The following is a 14,311-nucleotide window of genomic DNA, read 5'->3' as shown; positions in this document are numbered from 1 at the left end:
GCTAACATGTTCCAGTCTGCCTTTCTCTTTTCTCCTCTCTGCTGATCAGAATGTCACAGAAATGAGGACTGTTGATTTTAGTCGTTGGATTTCCCCATGGGGAAGCCCCACCCAAGTATCCTGGAAACCTTGCTTGCTTCTTATAGCAGCGTTCCTCCTGGAAGCAGAAGGAAGATCAGGTCTCCCTTGGGTGGACTCAGGGGGAGGTAGTCCTCCTTGGGTGTGTGCTGCCCTCTCTCAGATACATGGCTCTGAACATTTGGATTGGAATTCCCTGTTCCAGTCTTCGCCTGAGTGTAGTGGACAAACACAGAAAAATCTTGCCCCTGGTAATGGGAAATGGAAATGTTTCTCATAAATAATCAGCTGCCTCAACAACTGATCTGTAATATAGTTTATTTGGCAGTCAAGTTCATAGTATTAGGAGGGTGGATTATTCTAGAAATTTGACACTTCCATCACTCCAGGAATGATTGAGAAATGTCTATAATCTGTGTCTATAATGTCTGAGAAACATCTATAATATGCCTACAAGTTTGCCTAATATGGTTCAGATGGTGACAATGATGGGCATGGATTTCCAGCAACACTTTTCCCTAAGTTTATTTGAGTTTACTTGATGGCATATATCACCTTTAGCTGTGACTGAAGCATTTTTATCTTTCTGACAGTTTTTATATCTTCTCAGCTGTCTGGATATAAGTCAGCAAATTAGGTACCTGTGAGTCTTATTAGAGATGCATTTTAACTCCATTAGCAAAAATGAAAAGTGATCTATTCATCTTGACAGCTTATTTCTATAAAAAGTAACTCTAATGGTAGAGGTCGTCTCTGGAACCCTCCACCAGAGAATCCTCCAAGAGATATTACCTCCATTTAAAATATGTTTTTTAGAAGTGTTATTAATAAATGAACAGTGTTTCCCACACAGATGTATTTGTAAGATGCCATAACAATAGGTCATAGAGGAATATCTATGATTATAGGGTATGTATGTAGCCTAATTGGAAAATTGATTTTCTGTGATAAATTGAAATGTTTTCCCTTTATCTTTCTAACCTCTTTCAGCTATTTGAACCCACAGAATGTGGAAATGGATACGTAGAAGCTGGGGAGGAGTGTGATTGTGGTATCCATGTGGTAAGTATAAGAAATCTTTTCTACTTTCAGCACGTCTTCTACCCAGAGCAAACAGTAATAGCATTAGTGAGAAGTCTACCTCATCATTCACTGTGGCCTCACTGCCTTTATTTCTGAACTCTCTCATCAATGCTTAATCCTAGCTCAGATATGTGAGAATTAATCATGTCCTTATGGCTCTGTCTGAAGAAACCTAATACATTCTTCTAATCAAACTCATCTCTCTTAAAAATTCATAGCCCATATTCCTCTCAGACAAGTTGTACCAAGTCATAAAAATTCTTTCTGTGTTGTGTAATATTTTTGTTTTTGTAAAGCTAGATTGAGTATTAAAATTACAATAGGGCTAACCGAGGGTAGGACGCCTGCTAAAATATAAGCTTACTCTTTGGTAGAGAAGTCCTTTCTTAGAAGATCATACTTTGCTGAGAAGTATAGCAGGAAGGAATCTACCACTAAAATGATTAATTCTTTCCTAAAATATTTGCTTACCATTATATATAGCTCCTCATGTGAATAATGCATGTCACGTGTGGAGAGAATGCAGAATGACCAGCGGGTGGGTTTCCTCACTTACTCACATGAAGTGTCTTCTCTAGGAATGCTATGGACTGTGCTGTAAGAAGTGCTCTCTCTCCAACGGGGCTCACTGCAGCGATGGGCCTTGCTGCAATAACACCTCGTGTCTTGTGAGTTCTCTGGCAGTTTCGTCTCTCTTATCGATGACATATTAGCCAAATATCGCAATGTGTGCCTTGAGTATCTGTACAGCTTGTCACACTTTTGTTGATGGACACTGTGTATTAGCCCAGCAATTTTACTGAATCAATAAATCTACCCAAATTCTGTGAGTTACTACAATTACCTTTATTATAATTCACTACCAACAAACCCTTGGACAGCAAGGAGATCAAACTAGTCAATCTTGAGGGAAGTCAGCCCTCAATACTCATTGAAAGGACTAATGCTGAAGTTGAAACTCCAGGATTTTGGTCATCTGATGCGAACAGCTGACTCATTGGAAATGTCCCCGATGCTGGGAAAGATTGAAGGCAGAAGGAGAAGAGGGTGTCAGAGGATGAGATGGCTGGATGGCATCACTGATGCAATGGACATGAGGCTTGGGCAAACTCCGGGAGATGGTGAGGGACAGAGAGGCCTGGTGTGCTGCAGTCCATGGGGTGGCAAAGAGTTGGACATGACTGGGTGACTGAACAACAACCAATAATCCTATTCTCCAGTACCTCCTTAAGAAAGTATACCTGTAATCCTTCCAAAATAAACATTGGCAATTGCCCTACTAACATGGGTGAAAACCAAATTAAATGCTTGAATAGAAGAGGGACAGTTTCTGTGGTGTTTTTTGTAACATGTCTCACTTACAAACTTTTTTCTTGAAAACCCATCCTAATTTATGTTAGAGCCTGAGCATAAAACTTAGTCCTTATATTTTCACATTTGATTTTTAAATCCCTTAGAAAGGCAAATGAGCCAGATAAGGAAGTAATATATGTATGTAAGTTTATATGTGTATATGCACACCTTTTGTTTGTGTGGAAATATTACTTCTATCTTTGGAAAACTGTGGTTTATTTTTAAAAAGTCATTTTAAAAATCTTTCTTTTTCTCATTCTATAAAATTGTTAATAGTTTTAAAAACCAGAAAATAATATGGTTTAACTTTATTCAATACCAAAGGAGTATTAGGCTTATGGTGCTCTAGAAGATTCCAGCTTAGATTTTCTTGCCTTATGTCCCCAAGCAGATTATAAATTGCTTGAAAATGATGAACTCTTTCCTTCATCTTGTACCAACCCTTCTCCTAGACAAACAAAATGCCTTGTATTCAGCAGTCATTCACCGGCATCACTGAAGGGAATTCGTATGAATTAATTGAAATCTGATTGTATATATTTAGCTAAAGCAAGACTAATATCCAAGCTAATAGATAAATTAGTGCAGATTGAGTGTGTATATCAGCCTTCAGAGAGGTCCTAAATGTTTATCTTTATATTTTACTGTTTAGTTCTTTTGTCTTAAGACACACATAATTGCCATCACAGTGTTTTCCAAACATAATACTCTGAGATAGCAGATTTTGAAATCTGAATATTTAATGCCTTGGTTAATGATTCACATTGACTACAAAGAGTGATTTTGGGGCATTATCTCTATTCTGAAACTACCTTGATGATTCATAAAAAGAGTTTGGCAGTGGTAATGAAAGGATGTTATGATTTCTGGTGAATACACGAATACTAACTCTGAAATATTAATACTGGTTCCTAATATTGAGTTTTGGTTTGCAGTTTCAGCCACGAGGGTATGAATGTCGGGATGCTGTGAATGGGTGTGATATTACCGAATATTGTACTGGAGACTCTGGCCAGGTATGGCAAACTGAATTTTAGGTAATCTTATTTTCAAACACATATCATAATGCTTTCAATTTGAATTACATGTGTGAATATGATTTGATTCTTTTGGGGTTTTTGGTTTTGTTTTGTTCTGTTTTCTAGTATTTTCTAGCTCCCACTGTGCTTTTATTTTAGGAATATTTATTGGGCCTAAAAATCTGTTTTCTTCCAAATTTCCCGTTTATAATTTCCTTTATTATTGCTTATATCCAATTAATTGGTATAGTTGTATGTATCAGCAGTGTTCTGGTCCCCACATCTAAAACAGTAGCCTCACACTGACAAAGCACTAATGGTACTATTTTCAAGCAATTTTAAGCCACAGAACCCCTTCTTTTAACAAAATTTTGGACAGAAGTTCAGTGTAGAAATCTGAAAGTGTATCACTGCTGTAGTTGAAGTGGGATTGGGGGGGCAGAAGTTCTGTCTGTCGCTATCTCTCTCCATTTATGTATGAAGCACTGGCTTCATGGCCCACACACTTGGCATGATCTTCTTCATGTTAAAATTATTGCATTATCATTAAGATTGCCTTTCGGCATTCTTTCTTTACTTTCTAGGTTTTTAAACATTTACATCGTGTTGTTTTAAGTCTTTGTCACTCAAATGAATATCTATGGGGCCCCTGCTGTGTTTCAAGCACTGCTTTGAATGCCAGGCTATGGGAGGAATCCAAATAGGCAACTCCTTGCTCTTCCCAGGCTTGCATTCTGCTGGGTTAGAAATGCTAATATATTCATGAAACCCAGTGAGTACAGAAGCCTGGCTTCTTCAAGAGATGGAATGGAAGCAGGAATAGCTGGGAAATAGTGGAAATGATTCAGGGAAGAAGTCAGGAGTCAGGAATAGGGGCTTGGTAAGAATTTTTTACTTCATCCTACCTTCAATTTTATTCTGACATTACTTCAACAGCGGTTTCCAATGCTATGATACAGTTTTTATAAATATCCCCTTTACAGTTGCATGAAAGTCAGCCATGTGAATTTACCAGTCACTTCTACATCTAGTGGTGAATATTTAGATTGTTGGCAGCATTTCATTATTATCATTAATATGGCTATAAATTTCTTTGCATTAAAAAATTTTTTTTCTGACCCGGCCACATGGCATATGGACTCTTAGTTCCCTGACCAGGGATCAAACCTGATCCCTTCCCTGCATTGGAAGGGCAGAGTCTTAACCACTGGACCACCAGGGAAGTCCCTCTATGCATTTTTTTTCATTTATTTTTATTAGTTGGAGCTAATTACTTTACAATATTGTAGTGGTTTTTGCCATACATTGACATGAATCAGCCATGGATTTACATGTCTTCCCCATCCCGATCCCCCCTCCCACCTCCCTCCCCATCCCCATCCCTCTGGGTCTTCCCAATGCACCAGCCCCGAGCACTTGTCTCATGCATCCAACCTGGGCTGGTGATCTGTTTCACCCTTGATAATATACATGTTTCAATGCTATTCTCTCAGATCATCCCACCCTCGCCTTCTCCCATAGAGTCCAAAAGTCTGTTCTATACATCTGTGTCTCTTTTTCTGTCCTGCATACAGGGTTATTGTTACCATCTTTTTAAATACCATATATATGCATTAGTATACTGTATTGGTGTTTATCTTTCTGGCTTACTTCACTCTGTATAGTGGGCTCCAGTTTCATCCATCTCATTAGAACTGATTCAAATGTATTCTTTTTAATGACTGAGTAATATTCTATTGTGTATATATACCATAGCTTTCTTATCCATTCATCTGCTGATGGGCATCTAGGTTGCTTGCACGTCCTGGCTATTATAAACAGTGCTGCGATGAACATTGGGGTACATGGGTCCTCTATGCATTTTAAAGAGTGTTTCTTATTTGGAGTTAGCAACTTAGGGTGTTTCTCAAGAGCAGAATTACCTATTGCCGGGTATTGTGATTTACATGGGATTCCTGATAGAGTATGACTGGAAACTAAAATATCATTTTTGTTATTGCAAAAAGCCAAGTTGAAAGTCCTAACTCAGTGTGTGGGCTAAATGGGCCTCTTTACAGATCCCAGATTTAGGCTGTAATAACAGATTGTTGACATAACTGGGCCTGGAGTGACCTCTCCTTGCAAAGGTGGCCCTTGTATGCCGTGGAGGAGCAGTAGAGAGAGGATGAATTATGTGAGTAGGCAGGAGAAGATGGCAGAACTGAGCCGGAATGCTGAGTTATTCTGAAGTTTATCCATCAACCAGTCAGTTGCTCTACCTGCCTGGAGAAGTGAGCACAGGGGCAGAGAGTAACTGGAGTTACACGGAGTTCTTCTCCCTGGAAGGAAACATGAGGAGAGGAAAGCAAAATTTCCTAATTAATCTTTTTGAAAAGTTTTGATAATACCATCTGAGGCTTGATTCAAATGGATATAGTACAAAGGTTATGGTACAGCGAACTGTATGGCTATCCATTTGTGATTTTTATGTATATCTGTCCTTACATATAAATAGATAAATTGATTTCTTTACAGTTTTTAAATAATATAGTGGCAGTATGTAAGAACTGTGGATTCTGTGATTTATGACAAGTATATTGACATTTCTGATACACTATTTCATGGAGTTATATTTTTAGTTTTGTAGAATGAGACCCATTGTATATGGTTTTGGTTTTGTGTATTCAATTCTTTTAAAAGTATCTGTTCAGTTCAGCACTCAGTCATGTCTGACTCTTTGTGACCCCACGGACTGCAGCACGCCAGGTCTCCCTGTCCATCACCAACTCCTTAAGTTTACTCAAACTCATGTCCATTGAGTCGGTGATGCCATCCAACCGTCTCATCCTCTGTCGTCTCCTTCTCTTCCCACCTTCAATCTTTCCCAGCATCAGGGTCTTTCCAAATGAGTCAGTTCTTTGCATCAGGTGGCCAAATATAAAAATATAGTTTTTCCATTTCAACCTTTAACTCCTGAATTGTCATAGGCCTTACTGGAAATAAAGTTTTTATAATAAGGGTTCTAGTTCAATCTAATATTTTATTGATTAAATTTTTAAAATATTCTTTTAATTTCATGTCCCAAGGTAAAAATTGTACTGTTAAATTCTCAGTTCCTTTAGTAACAATTCCCTTCTATGACCAGAAGGAACCTAAACTAGATAAGTGGAAGAGAGGGAGTTAAACACCACGACACCCTCGCCCCCAACACACAGTAATTCTTCTGTTTTGAAAGAAGCTTTGAATTTAATTGATACTAATAATTAAAATGGGATGTCTCAGAATCTCTGCATCTCTGAAAATCAGTACTTTTGGTGACATTATGTATTTATTGCTTTTATTTCACAGTATATTTCTGCTTATTTTTTTTTTTTTTAATTTTTTACTTTTCAGTGGGTTTTGTCATACATTGATATGAATCAGCCATAGAGTTACACGTATTCCCCATCCCGGTCCCTATATTAGCATTTACTGATGCTTCTGAGCTGCTTTTTAAATGCACAATTTCAAAGAGAATAAATGAGATGTGGAACTGAGAGACATTCTGAGCAAACAATCTGGATGATCTAATAAAGATATTTTTGAAAGACATGTGAAATATGTTTTGTTAAACACTATGAAATATGTCATCAAAATGGGAGTATAACACAATTTAAAATAAGCACATTTAAAGGCTGTTGCACTGTGGAAGCCAGCCTCAGTTGGACCTTACTATACAGTGTAAAAATGGCATTTATTTGTCAGTATTATTTTTTATATATTTTTATTTTTGGCTGTGTCTCTAGTTGAGGCACGCAGGCGTAGTTGTCCTGTGGCATGTGGGATCTTAGTTCCAAGACCAGGGATTGAACCCATGTCCCCTGCACTGGAAGTCAGATTCTTAACCACTGAACCAACCAGGGAAGTCCCTCAAATGACATTTAGAGACCGAATCCAGAGCTCTGCTCACAAGCAGAATAAAGTACACAGATTTATGGTTCTTCTATTTTAAATGTCTGCAGAGAACAATAGACATTTCATAATTTCCTTTGTTAAACATTTCAGTGTTAAAAAACTGGCTTTTGTTAGCCTAAACTGAAAATAGATTAGAAATCTTCTCCCATGTAGTTATGATATTTTATAATGAGAGCTTTTTAAATTTTATCAAATCCTACTAGTTTTCTCCTATTGAAACATCACAAAAGTCAAATATGACAAGTTAAGTTTAGACCCTGATGTGTGTATTCAGCGAACAACATTTCTTTTGCATTTTGGTTCAGTGTGGTTGCATTCATCTTGGAGTAAGTGAATAATTACTGTTAGTTGATTAATAAGATAATGATGGTGTTTTGAGTGGATTTGGATGAATGAAAGAGACCATAGGGAATCTCTCTTTTTGTGCAGTTGGTCCAGTAAGCCAAGTTCTCATGCTGATAATTACATCTTTTGAATAGTTACCATCAGGTTGAATGAAAACTGGTATGAAAATTGGTTGTTCATAGAAAGCTGTAGAACCAAAGCCTTTAATCTCAATGTATTTCTTGGTAAGTTACTGCTTCTTAGCAATTCTAAATTAGTTCTATTATCTTTCTGTTGTGACCTTGATAAACAGCTTGATACTGCAGAATCAAATAACTTAATTGTATCTGTGCGGGTCATTTGTTTATTTTCTCAGTCAGTCACTAGTCATTGAGTACCTTCTCAATAATAATTGAGCCCAGCTTTGTTCTAGGTGCCAGGGAGGGAAAAGGATGGAAAATCCCTGCCTGCATGGAGCTTGCATTAGGATGGGAGCAGTAGACCAACTGCATTAGGAGGGGGGCAGTAAACAAAGCCTTTAACTGTGTGAATCACAACAAACTGTGGAAAATTCTTGAAGAGATGAGAATACCAGACCACCTGCCCTGCCTCTTGAGAAACCTGTATGCAAGTCAGGAAACAACATGGAACAACAGACTGGTTCCAAATCGGGAAAGGAGTACATCAAGGCTGTATATTGTCACCCTGCTTATTTAACTTGTATGCAGAGTACATCATGCGGAATGCTAGGCTAGATGAAGCACAAGCTGGAATCAAGTTTGTCGTAAGACACACATTAACACTGTGGCTGATTTGTGTCAATGTATGGCAAAGTATTGTAAAGTATTTAGCTGTATTGTAAAGTATTGTATTTACACTGTAAAGTAATTAGCCTCCAATTAAAATTAATTAATTTTAAAAAAAGATTGCTGAGAGAAATATCAATAACCTCAGATACGCAGATACCACCCTTATGGCATAAAGTGAAGAAGAACTAAAGAGCCTCTTGATAAAAGTGAAAGAGGAGAGTGAAAAAGTTGGCTTAAACCTCAACATTCAGAAAACTAAGATCACGGCACCTGGTCCCATCACTTCATGGCAAATAGATAGGGAAACAATGGAAACAGAGATAGACTTTATTTTCTTGGGCTCCAAAATGACTGCAAATGGTGACTGCAGCCATGAAATTAAAAGATGCTTGCTCCTTGGAAGAAAAGTTATGACCAACCTAGATAGTGTATTAAAAAGCAGAGACATTACTTTACCAACCAACTTCCATCTAGTCAAAGCTATGGTTTTTCCGGTAGTCATGTATGGATGTGAGATTTGAACTATAAAGAAAGCTGAGTGCCAAAGAATTGATGCTTTTGAACTGTGGTGTTGGAGAAGACTCTTGAGAGTCTCTTGGACTTCAGGGAGATCAAACCAGTCCATCCTAAAGGAAATCAGTCCTGAATATTCCTTGGAAGGACTGATACTGAAGTTGAAACTCCAATAATTTGGCTACCTGATACAAAAAAACTGACTCATTGGAAAAGACCCTGTTGCTGGGAAAGATTGAAGGCAGGAGGAGAGGGGGATGACAGAGGATGAAATAGTTGGATGGCGTCACCGACTCGTTGGGCGTGAGTTTGAGCAAGCTCCAGGAGTTGGTGATGGACAGGGAAGCCTGCCTGGTGTGCTGCGGGTCACCGGGTCGTGAAGAGTTGGATACAGCTGAGCAACTGAACTGACTGAGTAGACAAACAGATACATGAAAGTTTGGTGATAAGTAAAACAGCGAATGGGGAACAGAGGGTGCTCACATGGGGGAGGAGGTTACGGTGTTGGAGGACATGGTTAAAGAAGGCTTCTCTGAGATGCTGATGTTCAGGCGAAGTGCTAAAAAAATTGAGAGAACAAGCTGGGCAGAAATCTGCGGGAAAGCTTGGAGGAAGAGCAAGAACAAAGACCATGGGTTGACAGCATGGTTGGTACATTCACGTGAGGTCAGGTATGGATGAGGGCAGGGTCAGTATATGAGCAGATCATGAATTTGGAAGACCGGTGAGCAGAAGCAGAAGCCATTAGCAGAAGAGCAACATGATGTGGTTTAGGTTTTTAAAGGGACACTCCGGTAACTCTGTCACCTATAACGAGATTAGAGGGGATGAAGGGGAATCAGTTGGAGGTGCATCATCAGGTGAGAGATAGTGTTGGGTTTGACCAGCTGTTAGCGGTGGAGATTGAGGAAAGTGGTCAGATTGTAGTTATATTTGAAGGTATTGCTACCGGGTATTGTCGATGCACTAGAAAGAGAGTGTGAGTAAGAGAGGCACACAGGATGACTCCCTGGTTCGGAGCCTGGGCAGCTGGGAGAGTGGGACTGTCATTTACTGAGAAGGTGAGAATCAAGGGAGGACCTCACAGGGTATTCCTCTGTTTCTTATTCACTTACAGCACCTGTGTCTTTTCTCCCCCCTTTTAATATTTGTTTTGAATGCTGTAGTAGAGCCTTTGACTTGAACTTTTTTTTTTAGCTCTTAAATGTGATAAATAAGATGAAGAGAGAGTAAAAATGTGAATTGTCCAGGATAATGTTAGGGAAAATTGAAATGTACTTAAAAAAAAAAAAAAACAATTTGATAAATAGACCTGGAAAAAGAAAGAACTATCACATCACAGTTGTTTCAATAACAAGTCTATAGTTTGAGAGGTCAGAAACGTAATGGAGATACAGCACTTTTATTGAAGGACTGGGTATTTCTTCTTTTTCAGTAATGTGGCATGGAGGTGAGTGTCATGGGTGTCACATGCAGATCTGACATTTTCACAGAATTGAACAAGGCCTTATAAATTAGTTCCTGAACGTTACTGCTGATGACTGAATGAAGTCTTGTAAATTAGTTCCTGAACATATCTACTCCTGTAGATTTGTTCCCTTCATTGACCATTTTAATCCCTTCTACTTTGAACTTTGTAGGCAAGTGAACATAAGTTATTCTGGTGCATCTCATGGAAAACATAAGAAGCAGCCACTGCTTTGATTGATTGATTCATTTTTACCAATGACTGGAGAATAAATTTGGATTAGCTATTTAAGGAGTTACTCATGTTTTCCTAATTATAAGTTGTATTTTTTTACATTTATTTCAAACTTTACTGATGTGATCTGTAGCACACAATTTACAAATAGTATTAAAATCATCCTTAAATTTTTTTGCATTTTAATGTATTGTGCAAATAAGCTGAAAGTTCTTCACATATTGAAAGTTAACTAAAAATATATTTTTCAGTGCCCACCAAATCTTCATAAGCAAGATGGATATGCTTGCAATCAAAATCAGGTATGCTGGGCCATAGGTTTTAACTGGGATTTTATGAAATGCTCAGGTTTCAGGTTTTTTTTTTTTTTTTGGATGAATGTAATTTTGATAGCAAATTGCAGCTCAAACAACAGGAAATTATTGCGTTGGTCTTCTAATTCAGAGTTGTTTCACATCATATAAAATACTAAGTATATTTATCTCTGGGTGCAAACTGTCCAGATTGAGAGTGTGGGAAAAAAAAATAATGGCTGAAGAATTAGAGATCTAATTTATGGAGCTGTAACTATCTTTAATCATTTCAGCCTAATATGGAAAAATATGGTAATATGTTGTAATGTTTTTTTTTCTTTTCATGAAGCTATGTTATGACCTAACCTTTCACATACAAAAAAACCTAAAAATCATTTTGGTGTCACTCGAAGAAATGTACCCATTTTTGTTTTCCATAAAGTTTAAAATTTTAGATTAGTTGGACTTGAAGAGCTGTACAGTGAGGTCTGTTCTGTGTTTTAGATTTTAACTTTCATTCTTTTGTGTCTCTTAAGATGTTTGTGAGTTTTATTTTCATTGTAGGGTACCCCCAACACCCACCTTTGTCTAAAACAATGATAAGGAGACCTTGCAGTGAGAATCTGGGGGGAAATGGGACCAGCTCCTTGTACCTTACAACATGCATTCTGTCCTCAGGGCCGCTGCTACAACGGGGAGTGCAAGACTCGGGACAACCAGTGTCAGTACATCTGGGGAACAAGTAGGTCATCCTTCCTGCTTGGTGGTCACTATCAGGTTTCTCTTAATATTCTTTGCTGCCAGTCTTGCTGAAAGAGAGATACAGCTTAGGAGTGATTAAAAAAAAAAAAACAAAACTAGAAAAGGCTGAAGAGAATGGTGAATCATAGTCACAAAGCCACAGCAAACAACTGCTGACGTTGAAGACTTGTCATCAGAACTGAACACCACTATTCGGTGATTGTGTCTGTGACAGAATGGATGTCACACCCACTCAGATTGGGTTGAGTGCAGTGGTCATGCTCATTATGAATCCACTTGGGTAATTTTCTTTATACTTTGGATTTAACATTCACCCCTTCAGGTTAGCTTTCCATTCTTTTATCCTAGGAAAATACCAGACTCTTTTTTAAAATTCCGTAATTGACTATCTGAGTTCAAAGTGAAACACAAGTACTTCCTTCTATACAGACAGAGATTTGGGTACATGGTCATTTTCTTAGTATGTTCCCTACATGTCAGTACACATATTCTCTTCCTGACATTTTTATTGTCTTGCCAGTGAATTTCAGTTAATGAGGGCCAGACTGGAAGAGAGAGAAGTGGTTGTGTCTTGCTGGCAAAGACTGGGTCACCTACCAGGAAAAGAAGTCACCCAAAGGGGACTAGGACTCATGCACAAGTGCTTTTAGTATTTGGTAAATATCATTTAACTGAAAGATTTAGTTTCAGTGATTCAGTTTTGACACGGAAAGATAATAGAGGCATATTTGTCTTTCAAAAAAGTTGAAATATCAAAATCCATGTGGCCAACAAAATTTCAGTGAGATCGGATTTTATAATGCTTCCTGATATTAATAGAAAGCAGGGTTAGGAATGTTTATTAGTTTTTTTGGTGTCACTTCACTAATTCCTGCTGATGATTAATCCTACCTCCCATCCTCAAACCCACCAACAGGAACTGGGAATAAATTTGTCTCGCAAGTTAAAAAGAATGGTGTGTTTGATCTGTCCTGCCTTAGTTTGAAAGAACCATGGGTGAAATTTTCAGGAATTTTTAGAAGCTGACTGGCATCACATTCTTAGTTTAGAATTAACCATGTATTACACTGTGGAAATTTACACTATGGGAATGAGCAAGTGCTACAAATTAGGAATTTCTTCCTTTTTTCTGGAGCAACGGTTATTAAAATTTACTGGAACAGAGCTGGTTATGGATAATAAAAAGAACTAAAAGTAATTCTCTTTTCTTGTTCATCTCCAAAAGAGGCTTCAGGGTCTGACAAATTCTGTTATGAAAAGCTGAATACAGAAGGCACGGAGAAGGGTAACTGTGGAAAGGATGGAGACCGATGGATCCAGTGCAGCAAACAGTGAGTGGTCACCTCTGGAGCATCATGGGTGGACTTGGAAGCCCTGGTCCAAATGTGAAATGAGCACAAAATAAATGTCACTGATTTTTTAATAAATTGACTACTTAAAATTTTAAAGTATGAATTTAAAAGATCATATATCTACAAGCAAATGACTATGAACTAAATTGTTTCTGTGGTACAGACACACCATTTCTGTAAAATTCAGGCAAGTTCTCACATGCTGTATTTTACTTGAAGCTTGTTTGGAAGAGATATTTTGCTAAGGTATTTTAAATTAATAGTGGATTTTAATTTTCTACTTTTGCTTTCAAAAAGCCTACGAATATACTAGTATAAGGAATTCTGTAAGCAAAAGATGTAGATTGTCTATGTTTTGGGGGCCATTTAAAATGAAATAACATACATTTGATTATTTCTCAAATGTAACATGATTTGATTTGATTAAATATCTAATATCTGTATTAAAGTTATATTTTCCCTTCTAAAAAGTATCTGAAAGTGACAGTCAGTCAGTCATGGCCCACTCTTTGTGACCCGATGGACTATACAGTCCATGAAATTCTCCAGGCCAGAATACTGGAGTCGGTAGCCTTTCCCTTCTCCAGGGGATCTTCCCAACTCAGGAATCAAACCAGGGTCTCCTGCATTGCAGACAGATTCTTTACCAACTAACTGAACTATGAGGGAAGCCAAAAAAGTATCTAGTCAGTGCCTATTGAGGATTCTTTACTCAGGAAATGAGATGCCTTCAGAGCACATTGGTAATATTTTCCCTTGATTTGTTGAAGAAAGTTAAAATTGCAATTTAATGGTTTTTTAAGGTTAACTCAATGACTTGGATCTCTGGGATCATGTGATAGACCAAAGATCCTCCATTCTCTTTCCATAACAATGGGGATTTTTCTCCCATTGTGAAGCAGAGCGAGGATTTAAGAGAAGTTTTATTTATCTAATTAATAGTCTCTAATGTACTTTTTAAAACTTGGCAGTTGTTTGTAACCTTTGATGGTGGATAAGGCCTTAGGAAGCAAAAAGTCTTTGACTTCTTTAAAATTAAACCAAAATAACAGAACAGAACTTCCCATCTGATGTCTCGTGAGTGAGTTAC

At 37.8% G+C, this 14,311-nt stretch overlaps 1 protein-coding gene across 5 annotated transcripts in view; it reads left to right on the top strand.

Annotated features, from left to right (window-relative positions):
- ADAM23 (ADAM metallopeptidase domain 23) overlaps window positions 1–14,311 on the top strand; it is a 179,645-nt gene that overhangs the window by 138,238 nt on the left and 27,096 nt on the right. For all 5 annotated transcript variants that reach the window (XR_010662199.1, XM_065927689.1, XM_065927687.1 and 2 more), the window contains exons 16-21: window positions 1,069–1,140; window positions 1,740–1,829; window positions 3,450–3,530; window positions 11,066–11,116; window positions 11,786–11,849; window positions 13,095–13,200. Coding sequence is in view for 4 of the 5 variants with exons in the window: in XM_065927689.1 (XP_065783761.1) it covers window positions 1,069–1,140; window positions 1,740–1,829; window positions 3,450–3,530; window positions 11,066–11,116; window positions 11,786–11,849; window positions 13,095–13,200 (464 nt within the window). In the remaining variant the exon portion in view is untranslated. The remainder of the gene's footprint in view (window positions 1–1,068; window positions 1,141–1,739; window positions 1,830–3,449; window positions 3,531–11,065; window positions 11,117–11,785; window positions 11,850–13,094; window positions 13,201–14,311) is intronic.

This window comes from Muntiacus reevesi, chromosome 3, assembly GCF_963930625.1.
Source record: "Muntiacus reevesi chromosome 3, mMunRee1.1, whole genome shotgun sequence".
Lineage (NCBI taxonomy): Eukaryota > Metazoa > Chordata > Mammalia > Artiodactyla > Cervidae > Muntiacus > Muntiacus reevesi.
Note: the sequence above shows the minus strand (reverse complement) of the source record. Positions and strands in the feature narration are given on the sequence as shown.